Source organism: Centruroides vittatus, unplaced genomic scaffold, assembly GCF_030686945.1.
Source record: "Centruroides vittatus isolate TY-2023 unplaced genomic scaffold, ASM3068694v2 scaffold_861, whole genome shotgun sequence".
Taxonomy (NCBI): Eukaryota; Metazoa; Arthropoda; class Arachnida; order Scorpiones; family Buthidae; genus Centruroides; species Centruroides vittatus.
Window position 1 is genome coordinate 7617195 of NW_027122718.1, and position 17644 is coordinate 7634838.

Sequence of the window (17644 nt, forward strand, 5' to 3'; positions counted from 1 at the left end):
TAAGTTTCTATTCAGAGTTTTATGAATTTTACTTATATATTGTGTTATTTATATCTGCTTATCGTTATAAACATTGGATAAATAATGTTCTAGCATGTCACACTTAATTAAACAACTCGAAGCTTGTGTCTATTGTTTTGTATATATTGTTTTCGTTTAAATGGCTTTTCAATATGCAATAATAATTTCAAACTGTAGGAATTCTATACATCCTCTTTTACAGGATGTAGACCTAATCAATAATACTGTACTATTAAGAATTGAGTTTTTATATACAAGCAATAAGTGTTTAGTGCTGTAAATTCTTTTTAGAACTTGTCAAAGACGGAAAAACCTGCTTAAGTCGGAAAATTTATAGTACAATCCAATGCAATTTTAGATTTCACAGGTTTTATTGTATTGTTTAATATTTGTTTCAATATTTAATAACGATACAAAGCATTTTTTAAATTCAATAAACTACGAAAAAATTCTTATTATGAAAGAATCATTTCAATTTTTTTAATATTAAAATGGTTATTAAAGCTATGCCAGAAATTAGGAATAATATTAAACTCGATAAAAACGATTTCCAATTTGTTTCAATATTCTTCAATAAATATTTTTTATATTGACGTCTGCATTCATTTGCGACTATGGTTCTACCAAATTAATGCAAATTCAATTCAATAACTGAATCATTTATGGTGTACGAATTCGCCAAGATTTTAATTATTACAGAATTATTGGATAGAGGCTGTCTATATCTATCTACTTCTGTCCCTGTGCAAAAGAGATACTTCCAGCATTACACGAGTGTATGAATATGGTGCTTGCTTGCTCCAGCGCTAAAAATTTAGCATAACGTAGAAATAATCTCTGATAAAGACAACAATAAGAAATTGATACAAAAATGGGCTTTATTTTGTTAGAGAACACGTTCAAAACTACTGAAATATATACAGTCGAGAGTAGAACAATGGTACGTAGCATTCCTAGTCTCATCATTTCACAGGCCTCTCGTATGTCTCTCTCCGGTTCGCTAAAATCATGCATTATATATCTATACTTTAGGTAATTCCAGAAGAAAAAATCAATTTGTAGTCAAGTCTGAGAAACGTAGTGGCCATGGAACGTGTTGTCCTATCCAAAGGTCGTTAAACCGCCAATGGTACACGTCTGCCCAGAAATAAAGTAGCGCGCCATTTTGTTGGTACCAAACACGCTGTAATTGCGCCAATGGTTATTCGTGATACCGTCAACGAATACAGGACTAGGAAGCTCCAAAATTATTTGTTTGATCATTATTATTTAAATGTATAAAATTATTTTGTTTCTGTTTGTGTTAGAAGTGTTCGTTGTTAACAAATTATTATTATTATTTTGTTTATTTTATCGCGAATACTTTGAGTTGATTACTAAGTACAGAAACATGGTAAAATTTCACTATACAGTAAACACCCCGCAACTCGTACTTCACATAACTCAGGCAGAATGTTTCGAAAAATTGTAGAGTAATTTAAAATTTCTTGACAATAAAAAAGTATTATTAACGAGTGTTTTCGATATCTGGAAGTCTTTGCGATACCATGCATTAGTCTACATTGCTGAATACTGTACTGTACTGCCATGAAATGTTTTGAACTCATTTCCTGTAATAATAAATTCAGCGGTATAATCTACTAAATCTCAGTAAAACTTCTGTATATAGCCAATTTATTCTCGTCAACACCTCATTTTCCACGTCGCCAGAGAAAACACCCCACTAATTCGTATTTTTGTAAACTCGGATAAACTTCACCCTCTATTAGTCTGAGAAACCTACGAAGAACAATGTAGCCACTTTCTGCACAGCTACATTGTTCTTCGTAGGCTACTGAAATTCATGCTGCTTTCTGCACGAATTTCATGTAAATCGATTATATATAGTCTATATTTGTAATTCATACACGTTTACAAATGAACATATTCACAAAAACCACCTTTAGATTTTCTGTGAGACGTGTTTACTGTAATATGTTTCCCAAACCCCCAGGAATTTTTCGGGGGTTGTCTGTCTTCGCTATGTTTGGCCCCTTCCCTAACTCCAAGTCTAAATGAGATTTTCCAATGATCGTTCTTATTGTGGTTTGCCTGATCTCGCCATGGCTATGGCCTTTCAGATGCAATAGGGCGGAGAATCCAAAAAACCTAAATGGATTTGGATATTTAAATATAAATTAAAATTCCAGTTTATTACGAAAATATCTTTTTACAAATTAATAATTCATTCAAATGTTATAAAAAATTTATATTTGTGAGATTAATTTAATTTTTTATGCATTTTTCTGAACAATAAAGACTAGAAGATAGATAACAAAACAAATTCTATCTAAGGCTGTGGCTACCAATAACCATTCTTCCCTGTAATCTTCCGATGGTAATTCTTCTTCGTTATCTTGAGTGTCTTCCATTTTGTGTACAATTCCGAATCGTTTTTTCGGTATGAATATCAACAGAATCTTCCCAATCATCCCCGATAACCAATAGGTTAATATGGAAGGAGGCCGAAAAGTTCCAGCAATTCTTCCTAAGTTGACGATGATGATTTCCATCAGCATGGCAGATGCAACAATAAACATGGTAGAATGGATGCTACGAGCTGTAATTGAGTCGAATTGATGATTTGAAACAGTTTTACTTTTAAATAGAAATAGAATACCAACCTGTTAAAACGGATGGGACAGAATAACGTGTTTTTCCAACGTATAACAGCATGACAGTTAGAACCATTAGCGAAGTGCAACCCAAAATGAATTTGTGCAACGAATTAGAAGGTAACCAAAACATGATTAGGGTGAAGAAAATTGCAATTAGAGAAGGTCCCCAAATTATTAAACCGGGATCAGAATAATGCTTCCTCTTAAGTTTGAACGTCGTTACAATGCTCGGGTATGGTTCCAAGCAACAATCGTAATACTGAATCTTCCTGTGTACAGACGCATTTATTACAAACCATTCGGGATTCGAATTATGAAAGTTCTCCATACTTAATCCGCTGTCTGAAATCTGCAAATCTAGAGCTAATCCGTGGTGAGTCCACGATCCAAAAGTAATGTTGCATTCTTGGATATCGTTAGGGTAATCTTTATAATCGATTTTACAAAATGAATATATGGTTGCAGGTGGAACCCATAGTACCATTCCAGAGTCAAAGGAAAGCGCATTCGTCTGGAAAGTAGGATGTAACTCGGTCACCGGTATACTACAAAAGAAAATCTTCATTTAAATACGCTTAATTAATATATATTATGTAACACGCTTAAAGTAAAACAATCTAAGTTTTTAATTTCAATTTTAAAATTTAACTTTATTCTTCTTGTAACGGATTATAAATTTTTGTAATTATTCATCCGTTTATGGTGATAATCTTACCTAGAATAGACAGATATGTCGGGATGCCAGATTTCGTCAATGGTAAAGTGTATTACAGCAATGTTGGTATAGTTTATTGGATTCCAAGTGAGATGATCGTCAGTCCACATCTGAAAAATATATAAATCAATAATTTACTGTAATGTAAGTTACTATACATTACAGTAAATTAAATATATATATATATATATAAGGTTTCTTTTTAAGTGTTCATTCTGTTTACTAGAAACCTAACGTTAAACAAATTATGCAGTGGTGATATTGGATAATATAAAATCCCTAAACCAACTCTAAGAAGTCATCTTCGGGGATTAAATAAGAAAATCAAATTTGGAAGGCCTAAAAATCTGACCGAAAAAAAAAAAATGGAGAAAGAGTTAGTTAAACGTGTTCTTACTTTAGAATCAGGGCTTTCTACAGCTGATCTATGTAAACTGGCGCTTCAATTGGTAAATTACCACATTGTTTTAACACAGGAAAAAGAATTGCAGGGAAGAAATGGTATTAAAGTATAAATAAATTCATGAAAGATAATCCTTCCTTGCCTTTACGCACTCCAGAAGCAATCTCAATGACGAGAGCAGAAAATAAAAAGAAAGGAGCAGTTAAAAGAAAGATACAAACGATGGAAGTTAAAAAGAAAAATGCCAAAAAGTTACAAAGGATTTGTTTTATAATATTTGAGCAGAAGATCGTAAAGAAAACACGATTCAGTGCTTAAGCGAGCTGTCGTAAATCGAAACTCTCTTTTTCTATATACAGTAGAGCGTCGAAAAGTGGAACCAATTGGGGACTGGGGTCCTTCCAGTTAATGATTTGTTCCAGTTTCCGACTTTGTACGAAAAAATACATTAACCTGTCCGATGTTCAAATTTTTCTCCGTTGCGTTCGCTTCTGTTGAATTTTCTCCGTTGCGTGTCGCTTCGTGTTGAATTTTCGTCGATTTTAAGCCTAACGAAAATTTTTATAATAATCATCGAGGCTATCGTATCGTTAAAAATTATTTCTGCATTTTGTACAAACAAAATAAATATATTAAAGAATATAAAAAACATGAAAATTATACTTTAGAAGTAAATTTAGTATCAAAAACGTTCGATTCAGCACGACACAGTCCGACTGAAAATCGTTCCACTTTCCGGCCATTCCACTTACCGACGTTTCACTTATCGACGCTCTACTGTACTTAGTATTATAAATTACGTTATGTTCCTGGAAATAATAGTTTGAACCATACATCACACAGATAAGAAAATAGTGTAGTTAAATATGACCTTTCGTACATTTATATATTTGTAATTTTGTTAAAGTTTCTAATTTTAATGAAATTCTAATTAAAACTCTATTAAAAGTATAAAAAATTAATATAATTGCTAATTACTTAATTAGTAAAATTTATATTATTAATGCATTATTAAGCTGAATAATTATTTAACACAATGACAAACAAATGAAATATTTTAATTAATCAAATAATAAATTATTAGATTAGAACTTTATACTTTAAAAGTTATTTAAGACTAAAATATCATATAAATATTATTAATTTTTAATAATAAAAAATCTATATACGATACTCGCCAATTTTATCCAAGATTCCATTTTTATGTATTGATTAACTTCATTCTGAAAAGTATGTGAAAATTCAATGAGTATTGGCTCTCAGATTTCACACGAAATCTTTATCAAATCTAAATGAAAATTTATATCATAATAAATCCTTGCCGAGTAAATATAAATTAATAGAAAGAACAACGGAGCTTGTGCCATTCAGAGCATCAAGATGCTCTGAATGGCACAAGCTCGAGCCCCATTCGGCTCAATTTTCACGAATAAGCTTACTGGTATTTGTAGGTTCCCGTATCCCAATTAATCAACCGCTCCCATTGGGCGCAGACTGGCCAAATCCACGTCCGCGCCCAATGGGAGCGGTCGATTTCCACGAATCCACGATGGGTACGCAAAAGAGCCTCTTAGTGTCCATCGAGTGGAGAAAAAAACAGGTAAAAACAGGTTTTGATTAAAGCAATAATAAAATGGAAGAAGAGAAAGATTGGTTAAAGTATAAGACGAATCATTTAACTGTACGTAAAATATTTATAAGATTATTTTCGATGGTATAACTTTAGCCAAATAAGTATGGAAGCAGTCGTAACGTGTCCGTTGTTTTCAAAATTCAATTAAACTTCGTTGTAATTAACGTTAACAATGGAGAACATTTAAAACGAATTAGATTTAATTCGTTTTAAATTTTCTGCAGCCTCAACTTTAATTTTGTCGTAGTCAGTCTACACCATCAATAACGTAATCTAATTATTCCGCGTGTCTATGACGTTGTTCGACACATTCGAATAATTTTCAATTGAGATAAGTGCGCTCAGCATCCGTTGAGCTCGCACTAATTTTACTGGTTTTTCAGATATGTACGGACATACACACAGACAAATCTGTTAACGAAGTCAAAATTATAGTTTACACGTTTGTCGAAAAATGGATGCCAGTTATAAAGCTATTAATTTCATCTATAAATTCCAAACTTCGTAAATTATATAACATTCCACTCGATTTTATGTACTGTACATAAAATTAAAAAAAATAACCTTAAAATATAATTGATTACGTCTATTTATTTATACGATAAAAGTAATTTAAACAACATCGAGCAAATAGGTAACTTCCTAACATAAATACGAGAAGTTTTACACAAAACAATTCTTACCAATTCGGTTAAATATATGGGTGACAATGAAAATGAAACAGAAGTGGTGTTACTATCGTCTAACACGGGACGAGCCCGTTTATCGTAATTCTTCAACAGATCGTTACGAAGTTTCTGTAACATAGATTTGTGAACATCGTTCTCTTCGGAATGAGGATGGCTTACTCCTTAAAAAATAACCAAAAAAATTGCATCTGATAAACATCTCGGTTGAAAATATAGTAATTTAAGCCACTTACCTTTTAGAATATTGAAAATTACGATAAAACAAAATAGATATAATCCATTATTTCGGATAGTTACAGAAGCCATGATGCATCTCTTCTATGTGATCAGCCTTGAATGCAGGATACTATCAACTAAAAGGTTATCTACATCTAAACTAAATCGGTTGCTTAATATGAATTAATAACGTTATTAATGTAAAAGATGATATTAAGTTATTTATAACATCGATTCTTCATGCAACGTTCCATTTTCTCTTCCTAGCAATTTATCAACTCTCGTCGAATATTTCGTTCAATTTACATTAATAACTAACGATGTTGTTTGTTAATTCGTGACTTTCTTTCTCTCGTAATTTAAAAATTTTGATAAAATATATCAGTCTAAACACTAAAGCTATCTATTTACAAATCTCTAATGTTTATAATTATATAAATATTATAAAAAAATAATAATAGTGGACTTTGTTAGTTTGGACTGCGAAATCCGTCTGCGACGTTACAAATACTAATTAAACAATTAACTTTATCGAATTTTAATTAATAAAATTTCAAAATATCTCCTTATTTTTTTAAAATAAAGAATATAAAATAATTGATAAGTATTAATTTAAAGCAATTGCTCTAACCTTCAGAAAGTCAAAGGTCACGTATAATGACCCACATCGCCGCATTATATTAAATTATACACATGCCAATATGCCAGAATTGTTTAGATTTTAATAGGGAAGTTTAATTTCCTCGAGTTAAGATATATTCGATAGAAATTTTAACTTTTTATAATATCCTTTTCTTAAAATATTATATAATTTGTTTTTAAAAAAAATTCACCATTAATTAACATACAACAAACAAATAATTTTTATTAATTTGTAATAATTATTACATACATCGATATACTTTTTATAAGAATAATTGTTTTTTTTTTTTTTTAAATTGAATATATTGGTTTTTAATGTAGGTTAATGTTACTCTAGGTATACAAAATGGCGGCTCGTCTCTGATTCCAGCAAACAGAAGAAAGGAAACAGTGGGGATGCACGTTCTAACCTAACCTATTCTAATAATTTAGTTGCTAATAATTATGGTAATTTATTAGAATAGGTTAGGTTAGGTTAGAACGTGCATCCCCACTATTCCCTGTCTTCTGATTGCTGGAATCGGAGACGAGCCGCCATTTTGTACACCTAGGGTAACATTAACCATTTATACATTATAATATTAACCATTTATTAAATGATATGGAATTGAATACTATATAATAGTGCACATATAACATATAATGTATATATGTTTAAAAGCTTCTTTCTAAGATAAAAATGAGAAGAAAGACGAGAAAAAATATTCGATCGCATGCAGTAGCGATGATGCTCCATCCTCGACAATCGCTCTTCTGATCTGTGAAGTTTGCTTGTATTGTAATTTTACTATTTTTCTCGGGATCTGAATATTGATTCGAAGATTCGGATGAATTTAAAAGTAACACTCGACTAACAATACCGGTAGTAAGAAACTGTGGAGTCTTGCAAGCCGATTTCCTACCGGAAATGTTTACGATGACGATCTCGACTAAGATGGCCGCCGCTATTATAAACAAAGAATTTCTGGTGAACGAGGCTGAAATATAAGAAAAAAACATTAAATTTTAGTTTTCTATACAAAGGAATATTAGTACTGTATATCGATTTGCGTAACAAATGATTATCAGAAGTAATTCTGCCAAATCTGATAGCACCATGGACTAAGACAATGGAATTACGCTCATAGATATCGCGAAATACGTGGAATAAGTTCGGCATTCTACATTGTTTGGACTTTTATATTGAATATATTGACATCTTACCTGCTACTTCTAATCCAGGTTTGGAGAGGTGACCCAGAAGCAAGATCATGGCTAGAATGAGGAGGGAAACAGCACCCAACGTAAATTTTTTCTCCGAATCGGATGGTAACCAAAACATAGCCAGAGTGAGGATGATGGCGATCAAAGTGGTTCCGCACATAATTTCCTTAGCATTAACGGCTTTCGAATGCCATTTTCTCAGTTCGAAGATGTAAGAAATGCTGACGTAAGCTTCGGGACAACACTCGTAAAATCTTTCTTGTCGTATTGCTTCGAATCGCACAACTTCCCATTTCGGATTGGTATTGGAAAAATGGGAAGTATCGACTTTATCTTTAGATAACTTCAAATTTATATAATTAACGTTTTCTGTCCAGGAACCTATTGTAATATTGCATTTCTGATCGTTTCCCGATCTGTTGATGATACAAAACGTAGAAAACGTGATCGGTGGTATCCACATGACCGTCCCATCGTTGCTAATCAACATGTTGGTTTCTCCATTTAAAGTTTCCACTACAAGTTTGGCCGGGTGGCTAGAAATATTTTGAAAAGTTTTATTATCGCTAACGTTGTGGATATGTTAAAATCATTATACTTATTCTATTAATCACGTTACGCAAAATGGTTTTCCAAAACATGTGCAATAGTTCTCCGTTTAAGTACGGAATAACTCGAATGTTATATTTCTGCAATTACTGTTACCAGGGATTAAGAGTACAAAGTTTACCCTTATTTTCTCGTTCTCTTTTATGGGTCTCATATTCCAGCCAAAATTCAGTGGGACGAGGCACGTAAAGATAGTCACCCGCTTGAAGAAATGGACACGAGGAGATGCGATTCGTTTTCTATCGTGGGTTGATTGTTGCGTATGGGTAAACAGCAACGAATCGCAATAATGTGGCGAAATAGAGCTAACTGTTTGGGTTTTGGGTAGGATGTGCTCCAACATCCAGCATACGTCCAGTGAGTGATTATCATCTCTTTGCTCCACTGAAAAACATCTCGGAGGATGCCGGTTTCATTCGGATGAGGATGTGCAGGAGGAAGTAAGGACTTGGCTTCGACAACAGTTGGATCGAGTAAAAAATTCCACAAATTATAATCGTAAAAGTGATTGAAATCGGTAACCTTACACCTTCGACCGTGGGAAGCTTTCATGCAACACTCTATACTGTAATCTACTTGTGGAAAAACCCCCAAAAATTCAAGAAAAATTTACTAATGTCTCCAAGCTTTGCCCCCTGGAAAATTTTCTGCGAATGCCCACGTTTGCGATAATAAAATGCGAGAAGATTATAACATCCTATAATTATAATCGATAAAGTCATTGCAAATCTAAGAAAATAAAAAGTTCGTTTTGATATGCATTAAAATCAAAACTCGCGAATGTCTAATGGCACATAAAAATAAATAGGTAATTACGATACAAGCGATTATTAGTCATTCAAACATCCTCCTCTTCTTCCGTTATTAAGCGTAATGTGATACAACGTGCTGCATACTACATTAACCAATTATTTTATTCACATAAACCTTCATACCTGTTATATACAGATAAATCCGGTTTCCATACTTCTGAATTAGGTATTGAAATGCTGGTTATTCCGGAGTATTTACTCGGATCCCACATTAAAATATCGTCTTGCCATTTCTAAAATATTAATTTTGAAATTTTTATATAAAAATTTTTAAATATTAATTTCTGACCTAATATTAAAAGTTTTTAACATCTCCTTAAATTATTAATTATTATTATTATTTTAAATAAAAGTAACTCACAAAACTTATCCATCCTTCCACGGTTAATTTCGATTCATCTTCATTCTGAAAGGAATTTTCAGTTACTAAACAGCTTAAAACACTGCTTATAGCAATTTACAAAGTACAATAACATTCTAATTGTTATTTGTAATACATATTTTGCTGTTTAACTTCAGAGAACTCGTTGTGATCCGTCTCATTGGAACACACGAAGCACAATCGAGTTTACAATGCACAAAGAAACGATAATCCATCAGATTTTTCCAATGCCATAAAACGAAATAAACACACTTTCTTGCGAATATTGTGTTGAACACGAGATATTCGTAAGAAATTGTATCCGTATATTACAATACTTTATTTGTATGCAGTGCAATACCTCGTGTTTAACGCAACGTGTGTTAACTATTCTTAAAACCCGTGAAGACCGTACGAATTTAGTAAAATACGTTTTATTCTATTTACATTGGTCAATAGAATAAAACGTATAATTCTCGAAGATACTTACAAGATCTGAAATGTAAAGAGGAGTTATAGATGTTTCTATGACAATTCCTGCGGATGGCTGACGGACGGGTCGAGAAAATTTGTCGTAATCTTTCAGAAGATCCTGTCGTAATTGTTGATACGGATACTGTGCAAAACAGCCAATTGAAAAAAATCCTGAAAATATTAATACTTAAATAAATAAAGCATCACGAGCTAAAGAATTTGTGATCAATCTTGCAAACATTTGCCATATTAGACGTGTATTTTCATAAAGAAATTTTTATGCCATACCAGATTACAAAAGATGCATTGTTAATTCTTTGACAAAAATTAACAATTTCTTGTAAAAACCTTACATTATATATTTAAAAAATGGAACAAAATCTTACCTATAAAAATAATAAAAGTTATTTTCATTCTTCAGAATATTTTGGTTGTTAACGGATCAAAGTTAACAGCTTGTATGCACCGTCCTGTATGTGGCTTAGAAGTCGGAATGGGTGTTAAAAGCGCCACCACTACTAGCGTTACAATTAAAATAGACGGAAATCTATCCTCATTTGATTGTTTTGATTATCATTTGTGACATCACGAAATACGTTACCGAGGAATACGTTTTGGAAATTAATAATTTAATTTTAAAATAAATAAATAAATAAATAATATATATATATATATATATATATATATTATTTTAGCTTCTAAAAGACTATAATTCTCTTATGCAAGTAAAGTTCGTATAAAATATATATTTTAATTAAAAATACTTGAAGTAATTTGGTTACAAATTGCTCTTAATAAGGATAAATTACATCTTGTTAAAGTGGAATTTCTCAAATCGAAAGAGATTTCTCGATGACGTCGGTGTTTCGGGTGTGACGTAGTGAATTACGAACAGAAAAATCTGTTATTATGAATAAATAAACTACGTGTTATATTTATACGGGGTGATATTATTTTATTATTTAATTCGTTGCGTCAGAGCGTAATTACTAGCACGGACGTTAAAGTAATTGAAGGAGAAAGGAAACGACCAGTACTCGAACTTACGTCATGTCGGTGCGAAAATCTCACGAGAATTATCTATTGTTACGTTTAGCATTTTATTTGTGTTATGCCAAATGTTATTGTTTTTAAATATAATTTTAAAAAACTGCTTTTATTTTTACAAAATTCTTCTTGTAAAATATTCGTACGTTTCTGTTAGTTATTAGGTTACTTAACGAAACGAAAAGAACACGACGTCAATTAATTATAAATTATTTTTACAGTTGTAGCCAAGTATAAAAACTCAAAAACATTATTTTCGAATTTTTACAGAGAGTTTTTAATGTATAAAACTTAGTTTTATTTAAAATATTTTTACTATTTTTTGTTTGTTTGTTCTTTCCGCCCGGTGATCACTAAATTGGCCTTTTTCCCATCCCGGTTCGGGCCCACAATAGATGCAACTGGGCTCTTTTTTTTTTTAGTCAAGAATCAAGAGTCGTAAAAAAAATAGTAGATAACTTATCCGGAAAAGATAGCCTATGAAAAATTCTTGGAATTGCTCGTCCGGATTCGAACCCGGATCCTCAGAACAGGGATAGGCCGGATAGTCCAGTGGTTAACACGTTCAATCGTTACTTCTTCCAGGGTCCCTAGTCTCAAGCTATGTAAGTATCAACACAAATACGTTGTAAGATCTCAAATGATCTCACCGAACGAATTGATGCCATTTGATATTCTCAACATAACAAGGGATTAGGCACCCAGAAGGGGCCCACAAAAAAAACCATAGAAATCATTGAGAATTTCAGAATATTTTATATTTTTTTAACATCCTGAATATAGGGCAATAAATATTTAACGTTACGGAATAAAAGAAAATAAATATTGTACAGGTATATCTCGAGTTACGTGGTTTTTTATTTTTTCATATACTTTTTTGACAATCAAGTTTAAGTCATTTTATTCGACTTTACATCCGTCAGCCACAAATATCGAAGTCGTAATATCACTAGAAAAGCGTTAAAAGCACATAAAATCATATTAAAATATGTACAATTACAGTAAATGTTAATATAATTATCGTAAAGCCTAGAGAACGAAACACGAAAACATCTGTGTTTCTGTGTTGTCTTAATCAATTGGTTATTTGTATTGTAATTTACGAGCATTCATTGTAATCCGGCAGCTTTTAAATGTGGAAAATGAGATAATTATGCAATAAAATGTGGAAAAACTTATTCCGCCCAGAAAGAATAAATAAACGAGATTAAATATTTCATAAAACATAATATAAATCATAAAAGACAATGCAAAAGAATTTGTGATGCTAACTAATTTCTTCGCTTCGAAATAGATAATTTTCAAGAATTTCATTTGTACAAATAAAATATTTATATAAATATATATATATTTCTCTCTATGCCACTCACTACCGGATACATCGAATTTTATAGGCGATAATTGAGCGAAATTATTTAATTGCTCGTCGTATTGCATCTGCAATCTTTAACCCACTTCCTGTCATCGATTCCTACATAATTTCTCTCTTAATTTACACTCTTCTTGATTTTCCAGAAAGATTTACACCATCTTCCGCATAATAATTTGACAATGACGAAATTTTTAATGAAAGATTTTCACTTCTGCAATAACAATCAACGATATTCAGATTTTAATACGAAAATAATTTATTTGAATTCGAAAAGTTGCACTTATTTTTTTAGAAAATTTTTTGCTATTGTGCATAATTAAGACGTATTTAATCTGTACGTGATATTATTGCTATTTTTGAAGGCCGAATTTACGACTAAATTGCATTGTAATTGTCCTTTTGAACTTTGACAAACTATGTTCAAACGTTTCTGGGCACATTCAAATGTCCATTTTTTGTCTTGTGCGTGACCTAGAAATAAATTTGAAAGACCAAAATCGTTTTAATTCGTACTTTGAATTTTTTCGGCAGTTTTTACGAGATAAAAACAGAAACTATGGAAAGGTTTCGAGTCGACATCACAAAATCCGGCGCCATCTTTGTGGTTTGTTTACGCGCGTTTAGCTGGAGTTCTTTTGTTGTTTATTCTTCGCGAATATCACTATGGTGACTCGTTGCGTAATTGGGTGCAATGCTAGTTCACACAAAAACATTTTTTTAAAATTCTCGGCATTATTTGTCAACGAGGACCTCAAACTGAGGAGCTTTTAAGACGAAAGCAATCTGCGTGGCTCTCGAGAATTAACGGAAAAATTTCAACACGGATAAAGTAAATATCAATAGAAAAGAATTCGTCAGAAACGTTTCGTTTTAGGTAAACAATAAATCAGATTACTAGTTATCAGTAAACGATTAGATAAACTTTTGCACGAGTATTATAAAGTGTGTACAAGCCAATTGCACAGATCCTTTTGTTAATACCGACAAAATAAAGTTAATATTAACAACCGCAGATTTTAGTTTAAATGGATAATGATTGTGTTCTTACTTTATTTTTTACCTTTCAATTTATTTTCTTAGTGTCTTCTTGTAATAAATATACGGTAGAGTTAATATTAAAGTGTTAAGCAAAGATAATCACTTAGCAGATGAGTCATCACCAGACTGGGTGCAAACATTTAAACATGGGGTATGAGAGTGGACACAACCCACTGCATTATGAATGAACACGTAATCAGATTTGTAAGTTTTCATTTGTAGTTTTTTAAAACTTTGTCAATGATGTAAAAAATACCGTAGTTCTATTAAGTTTAAATTGAAAAATAGCGCTGCCAACCTGTCAAATAACAAACCACGTGTAAGCTAAGCAAGCGGAAGCTAGACCACAAACATGGCGAAGGGGCGGAGAAAACGTGCGTTTTATCACGTGACATGCGACCTCGAAACCTCTCTATATCTTAACAATATTTAACACTTACGCCAGCAGGAAATTTTACTTTTGTTGCTGATGCATCGAGTACTTCTCTACTATCATCTTCCGATGGTAATTTCTTTACATTAGTCGTTTTCGGACGTGTTTGTTCTTCAGAATCAACAGATGTAACAATGTCGTCCTTTCGAGATAATTGTTCCAACGATTTACTCAATTTCGATTTTCTTCCTGTTTTTTTAACAAAATTCCCATCAAAGAATAAAAGATTATCATTTTGAATCAAACTCGGAGTTACTTCGATTCTAGATTCACGATTCTTTCGTAGTCTGGGGTTCGATCCTGGTTTGGATGATGCACCGTCGTGAAATTCGGGAATGACAGTCGACTCGGGTGACAATCTAGCGGTTGAACAATCCTCACCTTCATTCTTAAATGGTTTCTTTGTTCTTGTAACATATTTTTCGACATAATCTGTTCGATTCACATCTTTTGATTTTGATCTGCGAGGTTTTTTGTACAAGAATGCCGAATATCTATCGCCTTGTCTAGGCTTTTTGTTCCTCCTCTTCACCTCGCAACCGATATATTGCTGTCTTCTTGTATCTTTTTCAGGATAGTAAGCGCCATCCCGTACATCCGCAGAGCCGATTTCTTTCCAATGGTAATACTTGGTGTTTTTCCATTTTGGATACGATTTTCCACTTTCACTGTCCAAACATTCGAAAGAATCGTCTTTCGGGTGTCGCAAAGTAAATATTTTCGTCTCGATCATTTTTATTAATTTCCAATTTTTCTTAAATTTATCTTCACGAACATCGTCGAAGCTACTCGTGGAGTGAACAACAGATTTTTTGGTGTTTAAGTAACTACGCCAGGTCAGAGAGTTCCTTAAAGAGGATTGATGTTTCTAAAAATTATATGATCGTGATTAAAATTTACTTAATTTTACAGTAAATTAATTTTTATTTAACTTATATAAAATGCTTTTAAAAAGTTGGCGTAAAGACGGTTACCTTCGAATTTATGAGACCCATGTGTACTAAAATCTACTTCGATTCTCTCGAATAGGCCTATATGTGTTATGTTTTCTGCATAATAAAAAATGAATGAATCTTTTACTTGATTGTTACTTTATAATTATACAATTTAATTATTAAAAAATAATTTCAAGTTTTCTGTTAATTTAACATGAGCGAAAACAAAGCAAAGTACAGTAGAGCGTCGAAAATTGGCGTCAATTGGGGACTGGGGTTGTTCCAATTTCCGACTTTGTACGAAAAAATACATTAACCTGTCCGATGTTCAAATTTTTCTCCGTTGCGTGTCGCTTCGTGTTGAATTTTCGTCGATTTTAAGCCTAACGAAATTTTTTATAATAATCATCGAGGCTATCGTATCGTTAAAAATTATTTCTGCATTTTGTACAAACAAAATAAATATATTGAAGAATATAAAAAAACATGAAAATTATACTTTAGAAGTAAATTTAGTATCAAAAACGTTCGATTCAGCACGACACAGTCCGACTGAAAATCGTTCCAATTTTCGGCCATTTCAATTACCGACGTTCCAATTAACGACGCTCTACTGTATTACAATTATATATTATTATGGCTTAATTTGTGTTTAAATTATTATAATGTAATACATATGTATAAATATTGAGGACGGGCCAATGACTAAGGTGGATTTATTGTGTTCATAATGTTTGTTACTTTTAATTTTTGTAGTGTGGTATAAAATATGTTGCGCGATTCAATCTGTTGGTAAAAAAATATTCGAGGGTTAAGAGGAAAAACCATTTCTCATAATTGTTTTTTTTTTATTCTCTGTTCTGTGGGCACTAAGAGATGTTTGGCTGGACTCACAATGAGGAAAACCAGATGGTGAGGGATATCAGAAATAGACTAAAAATTTCCGGGATTTTTTTTATTGCTCTATTTGATCCAGGGTTTCATACAGCGATATACTGGATGGACTATCGCTGTGGATAGGCGATAGGCCGAATTTCCGAGACAATTAGGCTGACGTCTTAACCCTTTCGGCTATCTCTGTACTTCTACCAGTAACAATGGCTGTAACTGATAATCTATTTATAGTGATTCTTCTTGAGATGAAATAATTCAGGAGAATTATAAAAAAAAGGAAGTGATAAGAAATGATTTGTATAATTTTTAGAATAAATGTTTAATGAAAAATAAAACTGGTATCTTAATATTCTGCATCAATAGTATTTAGAATTTTTTAAAAACAAGGATTCAAAAGAATTTATCATTGATTCCTTTATGTAAGATGAACTCCATTTTCTACAGATACACATTACATCTAAGCGTTGGCAAACTCTTCAATTACATACTGATACCATTTCATATTGTGGATACTCAATCGATATGCCATATTATTATGGGCTTTACTAAATCTGATTTAATAATTAGATATAATGTAATTTGACAAGAGGTAGGCGATTAGTATACCATCTCGTGATAATTTTAATAATTATAAAAAAAATTATAATTTTTAATTTAATGTTCTGGAAGATAATTAGTAAATAGGAAGGAGTTATCGGGAGACGACTGCCTAACCGCCCACCTATATCTAATTATTAAATTTGACTAGTAGTCTTCTTAAAGCCCAATAGTACGGCAGATCGTTTGGCATTAAATATTGGTTTGGGGATTTTGTTTATATATGTGATCAATAAAATTACCGAACATTAGGTTTGCCAGAGATTTTCGCCTAACCAACGGACTGGCTACACAGTTTTCCAGATTTTTTTGGTGTCTAACACCTAAATAAGGCGTTTTAAAAGTGCTTATGGATTTTGGGTTAGGGACACGCCTGTATATACTAAAGATCTATACAAATATTTTAAAAATTCAAAATGACAACAAGATCAAAATCAGAAATTTCATTTGGTTTTCCTAAAATCTCAATTGCTGTTACAGTGTTATTACAATGAAAATTAACTAAAATCATATTATTTATTCAACATTTTATGACAAATGTATTATATTCGAAAAACAATCTGTCAGATCAACCTAAACGTTGACAATTAAAACCAACTCTATTTTTCTATGCTTCTTAATTCATATCTTTTTAATGTGAATTTTAATAACTATCTTTTTTACTTTTGTCTCAATTTTTAAATTCTGGCACTTTATTTTATTAAAAATGGATTTTTTTCAATACAGTTCAGATTTTTCTAATTATTAATTTAATCAATAAATTAATTTAGAACATCTAGAAGGTTTTGCCCAGAGGATTCAAACCATACAATTCCTGCACACCATGCAGATCATCACCAATTATATAAATCATATTCTTCTTGCTTATGTATATTAAATGGGTGCAAATAAAT

The 17644-nt window shown here is 31.8% G+C and overlaps 1 protein-coding gene across 1 annotated transcript; it reads right to left on the reverse strand.

Moving 5' to 3' along the window:
* Positions 1 to 2214: 2214 nt before the first annotated feature.
* LOC136990152 (uncharacterized) lies at positions 2215 to 11026 on the reverse strand. The gene is made up of 12 exons (XM_067288523.1): positions 10822 to 11026; positions 10452 to 10606; positions 9962 to 10006; positions 9724 to 9833; positions 8180 to 8715; positions 7634 to 7953; positions 6352 to 6436; positions 6113 to 6279; positions 4975 to 5019; positions 3394 to 3503; positions 2685 to 3223; positions 2215 to 2620 (listed from the first exon to the last, which is right to left on the reverse strand). The coding sequence occupies exons 1-12, from the start codon at positions 10847 to 10849 to the stop codon at positions 2295 to 2297; spliced, it is 2466 nt and encodes an 821-aa protein (XP_067144624.1). The 5' UTR covers positions 10850 to 11026; the 3' UTR covers positions 2215 to 2294.
* Between the last annotated feature and the right edge of the window lie 6618 nt (positions 11027 to 17644).

Excerpts from the sequence above, each read along its gene's own strand:
- LOC136990152 (XM_067288523.1), bottom strand. The coding sequence starts at position 10,849 with ATGAAAATAACTTTTATTATTTTTATAG. Across the intron at positions 6,280-6,351 it reads AATTTTCAATATTCTAAAAG|GAGTAAGCCATCCTCATTCC; the intron begins GTAAGTGGCTTA and ends TTATTTTTTAAG. Across the intron at positions 3,224-3,393 it reads GACATATCTGTCTATTCTAG|TATACCGGTGACCGAGTTAC; the intron begins GTAAGATTATCA and ends TTTCTTTTGTAG.